The sequence below is a fragment of the Salvia splendens genome, chromosome 14 (assembly GCF_004379255.2).
Source record: "Salvia splendens isolate huo1 chromosome 14, SspV2, whole genome shotgun sequence".
NCBI classification, from domain to species: domain Eukaryota; kingdom Viridiplantae; phylum Streptophyta; class Magnoliopsida; order Lamiales; family Lamiaceae; genus Salvia; species Salvia splendens.
Window position 1 is genome coordinate 9,568,884 of NC_056045.1, and position 19,115 is coordinate 9,587,998.

The 19,115-nt window shown below is 38.7% G+C and overlaps 2 protein-coding genes across 2 annotated transcripts; both read left to right on the forward strand.

Moving 5' to 3' along the window:
- The first annotated feature begins 5,965 nt into the window (after positions 1–5,965).
- On the forward strand, positions 5,966–9,933 carry LOC121763260. The gene is made up of 13 exons (XM_042159236.1): positions 5,966–6,105; positions 6,296–6,794; positions 6,883–7,085; positions 7,180–7,377; positions 7,455–7,526; positions 7,612–7,707; positions 7,792–7,871; positions 7,966–8,041; positions 8,107–8,317; positions 8,394–8,593; positions 8,714–8,822; positions 8,900–8,989; positions 9,072–9,933. The coding sequence occupies exons 2-13, from the start codon at positions 6,299–6,301 to the stop codon at positions 9,824–9,826; spliced, it is 2,586 nt and encodes an 861-aa protein (XP_042015170.1). The 5' UTR covers positions 5,966–6,105; positions 6,296–6,298; the 3' UTR covers positions 9,827–9,933.
- Positions 9,934–10,919: 986 nt separating this feature from the next.
- On the forward strand, positions 10,920–17,408 carry LOC121765746. The gene is made up of 13 exons (XM_042161957.1): positions 10,920–11,032; positions 11,231–11,762; positions 12,364–12,566; positions 12,640–12,837; positions 13,266–13,337; positions 13,568–13,663; positions 14,655–14,734; positions 14,884–14,959; positions 15,137–15,347; positions 15,584–15,780; positions 16,166–16,274; positions 16,426–16,515; positions 16,593–17,408. The coding sequence occupies exons 2-13, from the start codon at positions 11,258–11,260 to the stop codon at positions 17,339–17,341; spliced, it is 2,586 nt and encodes an 861-aa protein (XP_042017891.1). The 5' UTR covers positions 10,920–11,032; positions 11,231–11,257; the 3' UTR covers positions 17,342–17,408.
- Positions 17,409–19,115: the final 1,707 nt, after the last annotated feature.

Genomic DNA, 19,115 nt, shown 5'->3' on the forward strand with positions numbered 1-19,115 from the left:
AAATTTAAAATTTAAGTTGATGTGCCTGCATATCCTCAATGCTCAATTGCATTAGGGAATTAAAGTCCACGTAGTTCTTTTACCTGACTTACCTGAATTGTCTTTATATGACGGATGAGAGTACGATATCCCCCACCATAATTAAATTTTTAGCCTTTGTTGCAGTAGTTACAACATGCATTGAACTCCGATGTCATCTCTTGAGGTAGTGGATTAGCACTACTAGACATGTTGGGGGAATGGCCTGATTTTGAGGCGCAACGGATAAACAAACCTTCCCAAATGTAAGAATATGATAGGAGCGCAATATAACTCTTTTCTCCCTTCTTTCCTTCTACACATTTTTTTGCTCTCTCTCTCTCTCTCAAAATATGGCGGCTCCTACACTCTTGGTAGTTATTTATAAGTTGTCCATTGACCTATTTAAGTATATAAATGGGCTAATACCATATGGGTCTTTTTTCCACGTGTTGGGAGCCCTAACCCAACAAGACACTATTGAGACCTTCTTGTAATGTTTAACAAATATAGACATAGTTGAAGATAACTTAGACTTTTTACTGCTTTGTGGTACGAGTGGAGGAGGGGGATGAATGTCCTCATCACAAGAAGAAGACATCTCGAAATTAAAGTATAAGAATGTGAAGAGAAATCATTGTCAATACAAGAATGAGGTGAGTAGAAATGATAGGGAATGAGGTATTTACAAGAATTAGGAGAAAAATTGGGAAAATCAGATTTAAAAAAAATTGAAAATTGAAAATTCGCTCGGTTTACCGCTGGAACTGGCTGTTCAGTCCATGGTTTTTGACCAAAACCGTCGGTTTTTGATGTAAAACCGGCGGTTTCTAACCACTTTTCTACTACACTACACCTGAAAAGCCTAGGACCTAGCCGGAAAACCTACTTGAACCGTTGAACCGCTGGTTCGAACTGGCGGTTCCGATTTCTCAAATTCTTGAACCTGAACCGAACCGTCGGGAGGTTCGAATTGCCACGCTGGTTACAGTTCTGGGTTACGAATCGGCGGTTAACTGCCGGTTCAGTTCGGTTTGTTTATGTCTACCTGCAACCTGTGGGCTTGTCCGAATAGCCCACCAAATGTATAGGATTATGGTTGGAAAGTTCTAGCCTGCTAAAATTACAACCCGATTAGCCTTCACTCGATTAACCCGCAACCCGTTAAGGTCAAACCCAAAAATCCGATAAAATTTCTATTGTTCTATTTGCTTGACTCCTAATTAACACTTCATCGATTATTTTTATAATATAGATAACTAAAAAAGTAACTTTCAATTATATTTAAATATATAAAATATATATTAAATTTTTATTAATATAATAATAGATAAAATAAATTAGAAAACTTAAAATTCACTAAAAAATATTTATATTTCTAAAACATATTTTAAAATTTCTCAAAAATATGTTTTTATTTCATGATGCACAAATCTCAAATATTAGTACTCCCTCATTTCCACAGTAGTTGGGTCATTTAATTTTCTGCACTCGTTTTGAAAAAATGATAATAAATAGTTCAATTGAATAAAGAGTAAAGTAAGAGAGAGAATAATGTAGAGAAAACTCTTGTCTACATTATTATTTTTTTTACTTTACTTTTTTTCTCCACTTTAACTATTTATTAGTATCATTTTTTCAAAACAAGTGTGCAAGATGAAATGACTCTACTACTATGGAATGGAATGAGTATTTAAACATGTTTATGTTTGAGTTTAAACATATATCACAAATCTATCATAATTAAAAATTTACATTTTATAAATATAACTAGTTATCATCATTATTTATTAGATTTGACATCTTAATTTTATCGGTAGCAACCTGATTAACCTGTTGGGTTGGCCCAAAACCCGAGCTTTCAGGATTAGGGCTGAACTTTTAGCCCGCATCCGATTAACCCGCAACTCTAATAGGGTTGGCCCGAAACTCACTGGCTGACCCTGACCAGATAAAATCCTGGTTTGACCACTATTGCCTACTGTTGTCGTTAGCTAACTGCGTGGATTCGGAATGGGAAGAAGAGAACAAATGGTTGGAGTCACGGGAGGAAATATCGTCACAAGATAGCATAAAAAAGTAAGCATGCAAACAATATATTCTGCTGTCGCCTCTCAGTCTCAGAAAACTATGCCAATCCATTGGCTTTCTAACCATACGGTTGAAATTCAATCCCACCACTTTTATATAAATCTCTTCATTTAAAATCCCAACACTTTTCTGCATTATATTTCCACAAAAATCCAAATATATTCATCAGAGGCTCTCCACCAGAGAAATAATGTATGCCCACATAAAAATCACAATAATTAATGCTTAAAAAATATCCTGTCTAATACGCCAATTAGATATCCCTCACTTTCAATTTAAATAGTCTGTTGGTATACCAATTTATTTTATACATATATTTTTCATTTATATTAAAAATAATTTTAATTCAGATAATGATTTCGTCTGGTGAATAGTTGACATGTAAGATAGTCTTTCCCTGTCATAGCTGTTATTATCATTAGGCCAGCTAGGGTGAGTGGATACCCGTCAGTCCGTCCGTCCGTCCGTGCCAGCGGCACGGCACCGCCTGCTCGTCGCTGCGCTCTTGCCGCTGGCGCGGCGCTGCTCGATGCATCCAGCACGTCCGTGCCAGCGAGTAGCTGACGTTGCGCGTTCTGATTGGCCAACGTCATTTCCGTTGGAAATTCATTTATTTTTTAATTTTTTTAAATCGAAAATAATACCAAAATTAAAAAAGAATTATATTTCAGATTCCCAAAAATATGGTCATTTTTACCGTTTTTCTGGAAATTTTTTGATTTATTTTTTATTTTTTTTATTTCCAAAATCATCTATAAATACACACATTTATCATCCATTTTTCACATAAAATCATCTCCCATTCATCTCTCATTCATATTTTTTCATACAACTTATCTACATCTTCCTCTCTCACTCAAACCGTCTCAAATGGATTTCACCAATCTCATTAATGAAGCTCAATCGGGAGGTCTCCCCCACGCCGAGGTGTGCATACGACGGTGGGCGAGAGGATCGAAACAATGAACACAATGACGATACCCGAGCCCACATTGAGCTACAAGAAGACCTAATCAAACACATTTGGACGAAATTCGGCCACGAGTAGTGGGTTTTTTTAATTTTATGAATTTAATTATGTAATTTTTAATTTTTAGGATTTTAATTATGTAATTTTTAATTTTTTTGTAATTTGTAATAGTATTATGAATATTTTTAATGCATTTTAATTTTGTTGAAATGTTTTTATTTAAATTGAATAATAGAATGGTGGGACCCTTGAGCTTATCCTTGCGGAAGAGCACAGATGTTGGTGTTGTGCTCTTGCCTAAGAGCAGGGAGTAAAAGTGGGTCCGGGCCCACATCCGTTCTCGTTAGCAAGAGCACGGATGGGGATGCTCTTGGGCTTGAGTACAATAAAGTGGAAAATGCATCTCCTCTTTATTTTAAATTAAAAAACAAAAGATTCTTACATAGTTTTATGCTATGCCATTACTTTTATTTTGTGGAAATTTGTACTGATATGCAATCTATGTAATCTCCTAATAGCTTGTAAATTATAAGTGAAATTTGGATGTTAAAACGGCTAAAATCTTTTCCCATGGGCTCATTTATAAGATGCTATCTATATACCTTGTGATAAAATGATAAAAACATTATAATGAGAACAAAGAACAATATCAGTTCACTAATAGATGAATATGAATTGACATCACATCACATATCATTTTCAATATTACAAAATCCTAAGAGCATCCGCAGCGGTGGCGGTTGGCGCCACCGCCGTCCGTGCCAGCGGCAAGGCGAAGGACCGCCACCGCTGCAACCGCGCCGCTGGCACGGCGCTGCTCGATGTATCGAGCACGTCCGTGCCAGTGGACGCACACGTGGCGGTCTCCCATTCGCCAACGGCATAGCCGTTGGTTTCAAAACATTTTTTTATTTTTTTTTTAAAAAAATCGGATTTTTATTAAAAAAATTGATAAAAAATAAAAAAAAATTTTTTTCACTTCCCCAAAAAATTATATCCGTTTATAACCGTTTTTCCCCACTTTTTAATTTTTTTTTTATTTTTTTACCCCCAAAAATACACACTTTCATCTATAAATACCCCCAATTTCACTCCAAAAAATTCACACTTTCACTACACAATTCTCATCATCAATCTCTCATATCCATTTTCATCTTCCTCTCACACCCTACAACACCACTATGTCCGGTAACGACGACAACCCAAGCGGCTCTCACGGTTGGAACCCCGAATGGTTCGGTTCGCAACCGTTTCATAGTCCGGAAACGGAATATTCGGCCCCTCCTCTCACCCAAGATTCAGGCGTTCCGAGTGGCTACCGGCCATACCCAATCGACGATCAAGGTGCCTCCGATGGGCGCTACGGGTGGACACCGGAGCCTAGGCCTCGCGCCCCTTCCCAAATGCCGAATCCTCCATCTCGCGCCGGTGTCCGCACACCGTACTCACCGGCGGAGATGGAAAGATTGTTCAAGGCGTACTTGGAAATCTCCGAAGATGCGGTGGTTGGAACGAACCAATCCGGCGATCACTTTTGGTGGCGCGTCTCTAGCCGGTACAATGCACACCGGCCGCCGGGAACGATCGAGCGCAACGAGAGTATGGTGCGCAACTGCATCGGCCGAGCCAACGAAGAAATTGGCAAGTTCAACGGCTATTTCATCCAGGAGTCCCGGAATGCCGGGAGCGGCCGAAGCGAGGTCGACATCATCACCGCCTCGCTGAGCACCTACCAATCCATGAACGGTAAGTCGTTCAAATATCTTAACGTTTGGCAGGAGACGCGGACGCACCCGAAGTATAAGGGAGGCATAACATCCTCCTCTAGCGGCTCCTCCAAACGCTCACGGTCGGCATCCCTATCCGACGCCGGCGAAGAAGTGGCTAGCCAACTCGCCGAAGCTAACTTGGGTAGCCCCGATGCCCAACCAAGCGGTTCCCGACGCCGACCGCAAGGTAGGAAGAAGGCGGCGGCCGAACGACGTCGCGCCGCGACTCCATCTGCCCCTGCTCCCGAACCCGCACCCTATGTTCCACCTCCACCCCCGAACAACTCGTTGTGGGCCCTTTTGGCCCAACTCAATATGGCCGATAGGTCAACTATGACCCCCACGCAACTTCAAACGCACGAGTCCATGATATTGGGTCTCCAAAAACAATTGGGGTTGGTGCCGCCGGATGCGTAGTCTTCCTCGGGTTATATTAGCCAATAATTATGTAATTTTTAATTTTTAGGAGTTTAATTATGTAATTTTTAATTTTTAGTATTTTAATTATGTAATTTTTAATTTTTAGGATTTTAATTATGTCTTTTTATTTTATTTGTAATTTGTTATTTTTATTGTGGTTTTTTTAATGAATTTTAGTATTATGAAAATGTTTTTGTGTAATTGAATTTTATATTAATTGTGCTCGTCCTTGCGGAAGAGCACAGTTGTGGGTGTTGTGCTCTTGCCAGAGAGCAGGCATGAATAGTACCGCCCGGGCCCACAACCGTGCCGCTGGCAAGAGCACGGTTGTGGATGCTCTAATGATATTCATAATTCAACGAACTGATAATAAATATACAATGAATATGTTTTTTTATGTCAACCAATATTAATAAAGTAAACTGATATGGTTCTCAGTTCTCATATTATTGACAGTATGAGAATAGAACCTTATTTTCGATAATTTATGAAAGTTTGAAAGCAATTCATGATGTACCATATCTAGAATGTCACCAAAACACTTTATATTTGTGATAAACAAGTTGGACTTTAATAAGTCTATCAAAACAACCCTAGTCTCAAATCACATTGGGATTTCTTCGAGTGAAACCATAACTCAAAGGATATAATATAAAAAATAAATATTAGTTGAGAAACGTACAAGTTCAGAATAGATGAGAATTTATTTCAAAGAATTCATGGCTGATTATTGTAAAATATACCCTTGAAGAAAATGACATCCCATCCGTTGATTCTTATAGAGCAATTCCACCTCTCTCAAATTATGCATAAGATTGCAAGTAGAGTTGCTTCACGGTATTAATCTCGTACCACTTGTTTCACTTTAATAAGTATGTATAATAAATATCTTTATATGTTGTAGGTGTGCATTAATCTTTATTTCTAGTCATTGCTTTGCTTCTATGGCTATGGATTTCATTTCTTGTTGAATTTGCTCATTTTATCCATAGATCTTTGATCCTCACTTCACACTACATGAAAATAGGAAATGAAGATTTATTTAATTCTTCTTGAAGTGTTGTTGATCTTGCAAATATGTGGATACATTTTGTGCAAAGAGTGCACCAACATTCCAACACAATCTCACACTCTGAGATACCAACTGCTGACTTCGAAGAACGAGACGTGGAAGCACGAGATGCTCTCGCACCATGTCACGCCCACGGATGATTCCGTGTGGTCGAGCTTGTTTCCGAGGAAGATGCTGCAGGAGGAGGACGAGCACAGCTGGGGCGTCGTGTATCGGAAAATCAAGAACTCGGGGGGAGCCACAGGCCTGCTGAGTGAGGTGTCGTTGCATGATGTCAGATTGGACCCGAAATCCATGCATGGGAGGGCTCAGCAGACTAATCTAGACTACTTGCTCATCTTGGATGTCGATAGGCTCGTATGGAGCTTTCGCAAGACTGCAGCGTTGGATGCTCCCGGCAGCCCCTATGGCGGCTGGGAGTCCCCGGACATGGAGCTTCGCGGCCACTTTGTCGGTAGGCCTCATTCATAAACAGAGTAATCTGTTTTGCTTGATTTGAATATCAATAATATGTATATAAGGAATTGATTGATTGATTGAAGGGCACTATTTGAGCGCGTGTGCGCAAATGTGGGCGAGTACGCACAACGAGAGCCTCAAACAGAAGATGAATGCGGTAGTTTCAGCTCTATCAGCATGTCAGCAGAAGATGGGAACCGGCTATCTTTCAGCTTTCCCCTCGGAGTTTTTTGACCGTTTTGAGGCGATAAAGCCCGTTTGGGCGCCCTATTACACCATCCACAAGGTCTGGCGTCATCTCTACTTGTCTTGTGCGAGTTTCGTGTTTTGAGTTTTGCAAAGTGTTGTGTAATTGAGATTGATAGATGAGAATTTGGTAGATATTGGCAGGGCTTTTGGATCAGTACAGTTTGGCAGGAAACGAACAAGCATTGAAGATGAGTATATGGATGGTGGATTACTTCTACAACCGTGTGCAGAACGTGATAGCCAAGTACACGATCGAGAGGCACTGGACATCGTTGAATGAAGAAACTGGAGGCATGAACGACGCTCTTTACAGATTGTACAGCATCACGGTTAGCTTAATTCACTTTTGTAAAGGATCGTGTGTGTACACGGGAAACATTCATTTTCGGGTTATGGTGTTTTGCAGGGTGATCAGAAGCACTTGACATTAGGCCATCTGTTTGATAAGCCATGCTTTCTAGGAATGCTAGCTATTAAGGTAACAATCCATTTTTATGATTAATGTGTATGTTTAGTCATCATGTTCTTGATGCTTTAATTTTTCAGTCTTGTTATCTATTTAGGCCGATAGCTTGTCCGGTTTTCATGCCAACACTCACATTCCGGTGGTTGTTGGATCTCAAATGCGGTATGAACTCACAGGCGATCCGTTATACAAGGTAGTATTACACAAAATTTGGACACAACGCTATTGTATTGTACCTTAAAAAACAGTGAGGTTTTCAATAACTAGTGTCTGTCAGGAAATAGGAACATTCTTCATGGATACTGTCAACTCCTCTCATACATACGCCACGGGAGGAACGTCTGTGTCAGAGTTCTGGTACGGAAATCAGAAATCCAAGTACCGTAGATTGAATGCTCCTTTATTGTGTCCCTAACTAAGATGACAAACAGCCTGATCCGATTCTATGTAGGTCTGATCCGAAGCGTCTAGCTGGCACGTTGCAGACGGAGAATGAGGAATCTTGCACGACGTATAACATGCTGAAGGTGTGTTCTCTATTTAGTGGTGTGATGTATATAGGTGAGTAAATGGTGATTGTGGGAATGTTCAGGTTTCGCGGAACCTGTTCAGATGGACAAAGGAGATGGCGTACACAGATTACTACGAGCGGGCTCTAACAAACGGTGTGTTGAGCATCCAAAGAGGGACTGAGCCTGGTGTCATGATCTACATGCTGCCCTTAGGCCCTGGTACTTCCAAGGCCCACTCCTACCACAAGTGGGGAACGAAATTCGACTCTTTCTGGTGCTGCTACGGCACAGGTACAAAAACCTTTTCTTGTGATGTGAAGCTTGATGTATTTTACCAACTTTTCATCATGTTCTTTCCTGGCAATAGGAATTGAATCATTCTCAAAACTGGGAGATTCAATATACTTTGAGGAGGGTGGAAACACTCCAACTCTTTACATAATACAATACATTAGTAGCTCTCTAAACTGGAAATCTGGAAACATCATCCTGAACCAGCAAGTAGAGCAAATCGCTTCGTGGGACCCACGCCTTCAGATCTCATTTACGTTCACCTCGTCAAAAGAGGTAACCATATCTCACCCCTACGTCAACGTTTCTGATGACAAGGAACGTAGGCAAGAAAACGTTGCATTGTTAGTCGAATTTCGACTGAAAAACCAGGCCTCATTTCACTTGTTTTTGCAGCAAACAGCAAGCGGGACATCTACTTTGAACTTCAGAATACCTCTCTGGACATATACTAAAGGCGCAAAGGCGACACTCAACGGCCAAAATCTGCCCCTACCATCTCCTGGTGAGGTTCATTTAGGCTCCAACAGCTATATACTTAACAACTAAAGCAATTTTTTTCTTTTTCATTGCTGAATGCAGGCAGTTTCCTATCAGTCTCGAGAAGCTGGAGTCACGGCGATAGTATTACTATCGAACTTCCCATAAGTCTTCGGACGGAGGCAATCAAAGGTATACACAAATATACACACCAACCATAGTTTTGACATCCACCATTATGTCATTGCTAACAAGGATTCTTGGTGGTATTTAGATGACAGGCAAGAATACGCGTCGCTTCAGGCAATATTCTACGGCCCCTACCTCCTTGCCGGCCTCACTCAGAGAGACTGGGACATCAATGCAAAATCAGCCACTACATTTTCAGAGTGGCTAACTCCACTCCCATCATCCAAGTACAACTCTCAGCTGATATCTCTGTCCCAAGGACCCGAGGCAGCGATACTCTTCGTCTCAAACACAAACAACACGTTAAAGATGGCGAGCGTGCCTGAGGCAGGGACAGACGCTGCTGTGAGCTCAACTTTTCGCCTCATTTTAAAAGACGCGGATGCTCATGAAGACCCCACAGGGCCGTGGGATGCTATTGACAAGTCGGTCGTGCTAGAGCCGTTTGATCTCCCTGGCTCGGCCGTCGCGCATCATGGAGACGGGAAGCCCCTAGGAGTAGTATCCCACTCAGCTGAGGCCGATGGAGAGGTTTTTCGCCTAGTTAAGGGGCTCGATGGGAAGGATGCAAGCGTGTCGATGGAGTCTGAGGATCGGAAAGGCTGCTACGTATGCAGCGGTAGTGACAAGAGCAGCATCAAGCTCAGCTGCATCAGCTCAGGATCATCATCAGATGATGATGGATTCAAAGAGGCTGCAAGCTTCACTCTTAGAAATGGATTCAATGAGTATCATCCTATTAGTTTTGTGGCAAAAGGGATGAACAGGAATTTCCTTCTTTCTCCTTTACTTAGCCTTATGGATGAATCTTACACAGTCTACTTCAATATACATTCTTGATAAATTATTGATTTAGGGATGAGTTGAAATAAATTCTATTTCTCTAAAGTTTCATGAGAATAGATTGAACATTAATCAATAGTGAATACTCATATTCACATTTTTAACCTTTTTCTCTTTCTATAGTGTAAATTCACGTGTCTAAATTTCTTCAACTAAATCTTGTTAGACTCAAATCATTCATATTAACCATTCATATTTACTTTTTTTCACAATAGTGTAGCGCAGATGGCTGGCGCCTCTGCCTTTGTGTGAAATTATGGTTTTCCATTTTATATAAACTTTTACTCTAGTATATTTGTGTTGTTTTCCTATGCATTCTCACTTGTCTATTTATGTTGTTTTCCTAATTTTATCTTAAATTTATACAAAAAATTTAAGATTATTTAAGAATAAACAATTGAAGGGATGGTGGTGGCACGTCTATTATGGGTACAAAATGTCACAGGTTCAAATGCTGTCATCCCTATCTATTATTGACCCTTTTAGCACTAACGAGGAATCAACCAAGATCTTTCAAACTGCGTTGCACGAAATCGTTCAGTTTATGAAACTATAGCATATGTGCACATATAAAATAAACTGAAATGTCCTTCAAGGACTAGTTTTGCCCAAAAAATACATCCAAATTCCAAATAGTGAAAAATAGTTCAGAAGATATTAAATCCAATAAAAGACTTCAGAATATATTTTTAAATTTTACGAACCGAAATTGATACTAACTTATAGTTCATAGACAAAAAATTGTTCTTTCTATATTAAATGAAGAAGAAATAGTAAATTGACTGAAATGTCCTTCATGGCTTTTAGAGTATTTTCACTTAAAAAATTATAAATAGTAAAAATATAATTTAAACAGTATTAAATTGAAATTAAAGAACCTAAAATGATGTTTTAAACATTATAGACCAAAATTAATATTAATCCATAGTTCAGGACTGTTAAAAAAGTTTTATGACTATCTATAACGATTAACGAGTGGCACTAAAAGTTAAAATCAGCTGAAATAAAAAAAAAGTTTTATGACTTTATCTATAACGAAAAATCACCTGAAATAAACAAGGAAACTAAAACAGGTTATATATATATATAGGGAATACTCAGCTGTTTTGTCACTAAGCAGTCGCTAACGACTTTTCAACACACGCGCTAATTTCTCTTTGGCTTCTCTGTCGCCGGTAATCGTTGGTATTGCGATTTTCATATGTAAGCGAATATTTTTTTTCCTGATATTTAGCAGTATCACATCTCGATGTTTGACTTTATATCCATTTAGTTAAGCTTCCATTTGATCACTGGATTTGAGTGTTAGTGGTAGCTCTTATTCATCTTCCGGCAGAAGACGTTCTGCTGTATTTCCCCTCTAATTAATCATTTTCCGCTATGATTTATTGTGGTGTGCAGGTTTAATTTATTGCTGAATTTGTGAAAATGTTGCGAGGTCTGATTGTATTTTCTCTGTTTTTCGGTTTGGCTCTGAGCCATAAGCTCTGCACTAACAGCGGTGTGTTATCACACACTGCTCGCTATCAACGGTTTTTATCGAGCAATTCGTCACGGGAGAAACAGAATGTTGCTGATTTACATTTGATTCCCACCGATGATCAAACGTGGTCGGACTTGATTCCGAGGAAAATGCTTTTAGACGGCGGTGAGATTAGCTGGAATGCAGTGTATACGAGAATGAAGAATGGCGGTGGTGAGAGGGGGAGGGGGAACGGAGGTGGATTTTTTAGGGAAATTTCGTTACATGATGTCAGATTGGAGCCTAAATCGATTCATGGTGTGGCTCAGCAGACTAATTTGGAGTATTTGTTGATGCTGGATGTTGACAGACTGGTGTGGAGTTTTCGGAGGACTGCGGGTTTAGAGGCTCCTGGCAAATCATACGGTGGTTGGGAGGCTCCAGATGTCGAGCTCAGGGGCCATTTTGTAGGTTGGTTTCATTTAGCTGCAAGTTTGACTTGGTGTGTTGTTGGTTTCGATTTATGTGAGATATTTGGATGTTTTGCTTATTGCAATGCACAAATTTGGAAGCATATTTAGAGTTGATACTGTGTTTCTTCTCTTTAGTATACATGAAATGAGGTGGTTTAGGTTTATTATGAATATATGTTTGAGATCAAGGAAATGAATCATATGGTTTTCATTCCATATTTCTTCCTATGATACAATTTAATTTTTTTGGGATCTTTGTGTAACCATCATCATTGGTGTCTTTATTTGATTTTACTACCATTTATGAGAATTGTGAAATTGAGTAAGCATCATCATTGGTGTCTTTATTTGATTTTACTACCATTTATGAGAATTGTGAAATTGAGTAAGCATCTAAGTTATGCATGAAATTCGTGTTATTAATTGTATGCTTTACCCTCTGCAGTCTGATCTGACATTACAAGACACAGTATTTACTAATGAATAAATTGATTTCTAAAATTAATAGCTATTGTTGACATGAAATAGTGCATGGCCTCTAGTTTTTAGGCTTTCGAAAATTTTCGATGTAGGAGACTTACTCTTTTTACTTATTGAAGGACATTATTTGAGTGCCTCTGCCCTAATGTGGGCTAGCACACATAATGGCGATCTTCGGAAAAAAATGTCCTCAGTGGTTTCTGCTCTATCAGACTGCCAAAATAAGATTGGAACAGGTTATCTCTCGGCTTTTCCATCTGAGTTGTTTGACCGATTCGAAACTCTGCAAGAAGTTTGGGCTCCATATTATACAATCCACAAGGTACAAGCTTCTATGTGCAATGTTAATGTTCTGTAATGTGGCTCCAGATCTTATTCTCTCAAGGTTTTTGCAGATATTGGCCGGTCTATTGGATCAGTACACAATGGCTGATAGCGCCCAAGCATTACAAATGATGAAATGGATGGTTGATTACTTCTACAACCGTGTGCAACAAGTAATAAAAGAGTACACTATTGAAAGGCACTGGTTATCACTAAACGAAGAAACGGGTGGCATGAATGATGTTCTTTACAGGCTATACTCAATATCAGTAAGAATTCATCACATGGAAATCTAAACTGTTTCACTCAAAAAATTATCAGCTTCTCTTTTATTATTTAGAAGTAAATATTTAATGAATACCTAACTCATTTGGTAGTATTTGCAATAAAAAAAAAGTATAAAACCAAAGATATAGTATATGAAGGAGCAATACAATCTTCCAGTTTAACATGATTGTACTGGAAGTAACAAGAAGCTCAATGATGATTCTGTTCATACGGGACAATTTGATCGTGTTCTTATTGTGATTCAATTCACTGAAAGAATATTAACACAGGAATGTGTATGGTTATTTTTATGTGTAAAAAATGGATAAGTCAAAGAAGAACTGAATTATGTTGCAATAATTCTAGTAAGAATTATTTTTGTAATATGTTTAGGCAACCTGCCTTGATAAAAAAAAATATGAATTTGCAGGGTGACCAAAAACATTTAGCATTAGCTCACCTGTTTGACAAACCATGCTTTCTGGGATTGCTAGCAATGAAGGTAAATACTCTTCTTTTATCATACATGGTTTCAGAGAGAGATATTTCAACCTGTTGGGAATATCAAACCAGTCTTGTTCCAGATAGGCTAATGACTTGGCTTGTCTTAGAAAGGAGATTGTGAACAGATGCATCAGTCTGAATCTCATGTCTTACACCTTAATTTTCATTGTTTTACCTTGGTCATTGGGTCGTGTTGCTTTTAAACTGATTAGTAACATCCATTGGCAGGCTGATGATATATCTGGCTTCCATTCCAATACACATATTCCGATTGTTGTTGGGTCTCAAAGGCGATATGAAATTACTGGCGACCCACTTTATAAGGTAAGACTGTAGTGTCTTATTGAGTTGCAAGTGATTGGGAACTGAGTTCATGGTCAAAAGGGCATGCGCACAACATATATCTCATCCCACTTTGATGTAGTGATAAAGAAAGTGGAATGCCCTTCTTCAGTAGAATCTGGCTATAAGTGTGCATGGGCAAAGGAAAACTTACATCGTAGCACTGAAAGGGTAAAAGTTGAACAAAATACAATCACTTTAAAACAGTGTTTCAAAATTTCATTTTTTCCAGTGGTGTTTGTTCTCTTTTACTCAAACAATTTGGTCTGACCTGCCGGATCTAGATGGGGTATGAAAGAGGGCTGGGGAGAGGGCTGCTCGGCAAGAAGAACCAAGCCATACTGGCCTACCTGGGTCACTGTGAAGGCTCCCTAGGGTGTGAGCCATCCGTGGAATTTGTTTCTCAAGGGGGGTCAATTCAATTGTGTGATTCCACATTGGATTTACTAGCAATGTTGATGGGTACTGTTGAAACTCTTAATTCTTGTCCCACATCGACTTGGTGATGATCCTAGCTCCTCTATATAAGTATGGATAACCCTCCCCCTTATAAGGCCATATAAGTCCTTTTAAGGGGTGAGTGGCCGATTTCTAATAGGTACTTAAGTTAGGAGTCAATTTGCCTCGTCTATTGTATTGCGCGTACTCTCCTGCGTGTTAACTGAATTATTCGGTGTAGGGAAATCATCATCAGATCAGTTATTAGGATATAGAAATGATTTTCATAAATGCTCAACACAGAAAGCACAAACTTGTGTTGTGTCTAAAATATTGAAAGTAGATATTCTACATGCCATGAGGGGTCATACGTTGAAGATCAGATTCATGCCGTGTTATGGTGTTCTGTGAACATCAAAAAGTCAATACCTTTGTTTCCTGTTGATGGAACTCCTTTCCTGCTGATACCTAAAGTCATCACTGTAAGTTTACTTTTGGTAACATAAAGATAACTTGTTGTCTACATGTCTTTCAGGAAATAGGAATGTACTTCATGGATATTGTCAACTCATCTCACAGCTATGCTACAGGAGGAACATCAGCTGATGAATTTTGGTAAAACTTAAGCTTTCCAGGAATTTATTTTCATTTAATAATTCTAAAGGTAACCAGTGTTAAAAATCATTCTTCTGGTTATTTTGATCACACCTAGTAATATTGTTTATTCTCTTGTTATGTGTGGTATGACTTAATTTAGTTTGTAGGTCTGATCCAAAACGATTGGCCAACACACTCAAAACTGAGAATCAAGAATCTTGTACAACTTATAACATGCTGAAGGTGTGTTTTGTATCATTGTTTTTTTCCCTAAGGCAGTAGATTCACCACGGCATACTATATGTGCTATATATTTTAGACACCTGAATAAAACCATTTACTTTCTAAATTGGTGTCACAAGTTGTCGAGTATTGTTTGATATGATCAATGATCTTGGTTTTTTCTCTTTGCCTCCATAGGTTTCTCGTCACCTCTTTATGTGGACCAAAAAAGTTGTATATGCAGATTATTATGAAAAGGCCCTGACAAATGGTGTCTTAGGCATCCAAAGAGGCAAAGATCCTGGAGTTATGATCTACATGTATCCCTTACATCCTGGTGGGTCCAAGGCTCAAAGCTACCATGGATGGGGAACAAAGTTCGATTCCTTCTGGTGCTGTTATGGGACTGGTAAAAATAACTTTTCTGGCATCCATTATCCATGTTGGGCATTTATCTGGATGATCCCAAACTATAATAAAGAAATGTTTACTTGTCGACAAAATTGTTAAGCTGTTAGCAATTTAATAAATTTCAGTTGCTAGGACTTGTTCAACTCGTAATGAATTTTGTGTTTTCAGCTGTTATTATATCAGATTAAGGATCATGTCGTTTATTTCTCCAATTTTCTCTATTCTCACTTACAGGAATCGAATCATTCTCGAAATTAGGAGACTCAATATACTTTGAAGAGGCGGGAGAAGAAAAGGGACTGTACATCATACAATATATACCTAGCACACTTTATTGGAGATCTGGCCAAGTCAGACTGAGTCAAAGAGTAGAACCTGTGGTTTCGTGGGATCAAAGGCTCGAAGTAACAGTTTCTATATCTTCAAAGACGGTATATGAATCAATCACTTGCCTGCTACTTATTGGTTTCGTCCTTTATTCTGTTGTTAAATCTTATTGTAGCCTAGTCTACAATGGTTTCACAAAGCTATAATTTGTTTCCTCTTCAAAATGACAAAACAAAGTAATTCTGTATATGGAGGTATAGCTGAGGCTTCTACACAGGGCTTGCAGATGGAACTAATACCTAAAACTCCTTTTTGTGCATATATTTGTCCATCATGGGGTTTAATTGTCTTTCTTGGTTGAGAAATATAAGCAGCTTTTCTCCATTCATATTCCGTCAGTAGATTTTCAGCTCTCTCTGTGCTCTTTCTGGGAACAATGCATAACCATTGATATTTCTGTAATCTCCTCCCGAATTCTGCGTAATGCAGCAAGCAGAAGTAACACCATCAACACTCAACTTGAGGATTCCCTCGTGGACATCTTCAGCTGGCTCAGAGGCATCATTAAATGGTCAAAATTTGTCTGTGCCAGCATCAGGTAAATTCCAATTGGCTTGTAATTAGCATTATTCTAATGTGTGTTCGAGCTGATCGGTCTGTCTGCTAAATTGTTTCTTATTTCTCCCATTATGATAGAAAGGGAGAGGAAAGAAAGTGAAAAACTGATTGTTTTTCATTCATTCGTGCAGGTAATTTCTTGTCCATCCGTAAAAGTTGGCTTCTTGGAGACAAAATTGAACTTCGCCTGCCTTTGAGCCTAAGAACCGAGGCTATTCAAGGTATGCTCTTTAGTTTCTCAATTAAAATCTTCACTATGTTCCTCTTTCCAGGCAATCAACAAGTTCACTTATTGCAGATGATAGGCCGAATTATGCTTCTCTTCAGGCTTTCCTCTACGGCCCCTACCTTCTTGCCGGATTTTCAAATGGTGATTGGGACATTAAAATAATACGTACTTCACTTTCAGAATCAATCACTCCAGTTCCTGCTGATTACAACTCTCAACTCATTACTCTCGCGCAAGAATTCAGGAATTCTACCTTTGTCGTATCAGAATCTGATGAACTTATTAAAATGGAAAAGTCTCCTGAAGTTGGGACTGATGCTGCTCTCAGAGCTACATTTAGACTCGTTGTCAAGAACTCGAATTCTGAAAGATCTCCAGCATCAATAGACCTCATAGGCAAGTCAGTCATGTTAGAATTGTTTCATTTTCCAGGTAAGTTTGTGCTGCACAATGGGGAAGGTAAGAGTCTTTCGGTGTCTAATTCCTCATCCATGGAAAAACAAGCGTCTGTATTCCGTTTGGTTGCTGGATTAGACGGAAAGGATGGGACGATATCGCTGGAGTCCAAAACCCCAAAAGGCTGTTTTGTCTATAGAGAGCTTTCAAGTGATTCTGGAGCAAGTGTGAAACTAAAATGTCGCTCTGGTGCATCAGATATCGAATTTCAACAAGCGTCAAGCTTTGTATTGCAAGATGGAATAAGCAAGTATCATCCGATTAGCTTCATTGCAAAAGGGGTGAGAAGAAACTTTATACTATCGCCGTTGTTTAGCTTGATAGATGAGTCTTACACAGTATATTTTAATACATCTATGTGAACTATAGTAGAAGTGTAAACTCTTGAAGCTTATGTTGGATAAAGTTATATTGTCACGTTGCGATTTATGGTGCTTGTAAGTTGTAAAGATGTAGTATTAGGGAATAAAGTACTCCCCTGTCCCATAGAAATAGGCCCTTTAGGGTTGACACGGGTTTTAATGTATAATTTGGTAAAGTAAGAGGGAAGAAGAAAAAGTAGTTGAAATTGTGTAGTGGATGGTAGGATTCATTAACAATAAAGTAAAAGAGAAGAAGAAAAGTGTTGTCATAAATGGATATGGACTATTTATATGGGACGGGGGGAGTACTTCATTCTCATCGTTCATTTTTATTTGAATTAAAATCAAGTTACATGATAGGTATATTGTTGTAATAGATTTCCATTCATACCTCCATACATCAATATATCTACACTAAATGTAGAGTAAAGTACTAATTCGGTCCTAAACATATGACCGATTTACGATTTTGGTCCAGAACATTCACATTTTGAAATTCAAGTCCAAAACATACGAAAATGCTATCTTTTACATCATTTGTTGACGGTTTTCGTCAATTCTTGACGGTCAACTGTCAATTAGGTCAATTTTGACCCGATTAGCTGATTTTAATTACTGTAGCTAATTTTTAAAAAAAATTCCGGATTTTACATTTTAAATGTTGAATTACAATTGAAAATTGGGTAATATAATCAAGAAACTCCAACACTTCATTTCATTTCAAATTTCTTCTCTTCTTTGTCCAGAGCCTTTGTCCTAGCGGCAAGGAGCTTAGACATTATTGCATGAGGTGCCGAGTTCGAGCCCTCTTGACATCCGTTGTAATTTCCTGTAATTTCCTCTTATCTATAATATAGGAGTTTATTTGTAATTTTCCTCTCTTATATAGGAGTTAATTTTAAAAAAAAATTCTTCTCTTCTTTTTCCCGCTCCTTCTTCCCCCCACGAACCCTAATTTTTTTCCCCATCCCTGCAACAACCAAACACCTTCGAACATGGGGCGTTCGACGTACAGCCGTCGACAGCGACTGCGTTCGTGACTTCGGAGACCTCCGATTTAGCAACACTTTCTGCTACTGTATGAAGACGGCGGCTCTCCGTATTGTCACCGGCCAAGGCAAACCGTCGAGGGGGAAGCTTTACTTTGTATGTGAGAGGAAAGAATGCAGTTTCTTCACGTGGTGCGAGCCAAATCGTGATGTCGAAGCACGAGCCTGTTCTTCGTCAACCGCATTCGGTGGTGCCGATTTTGAAGATTTGGCATTGAATCTAACCGAAATTAAGGATAAAATTTAGAAATTAGTGAATGTTTTGCGCTTTGGTATTTGTTTTGTTGTTGTTGTAACACTTATTTGTATGTTCAGGTAATTTGATGGTTTGATGGAGTGTTTGAAAACCCTAATTTTTTGTTCCTATTTGAATTTTGAAGTGAATCCTTCTTATTCTTCTTAGAAAAATCGGCAGAAATCAAACTGATTCAATAATTAGACAACCCTAAAATACAAGACAAATTAGTCCTTCATATAAATTATTTACTTCCATTTGGTCCTGAACATTTAAGCACACTCATTGCAGACTTACAAGCTATAAATTTTGTAGTTGATGTTGGTTTCATACATTATGTGATTGCTTCTTCGTATGTGGTTGTTTCTTCGTCGACTATGTCAATAAACTGACATCAAATTGAACCATTAAATGGACAACAAAATACAATATAAAAGTGGTCCTTCATATTCATTTTCTACTTCGAATTGGTCCTGTACATTTAGACGAT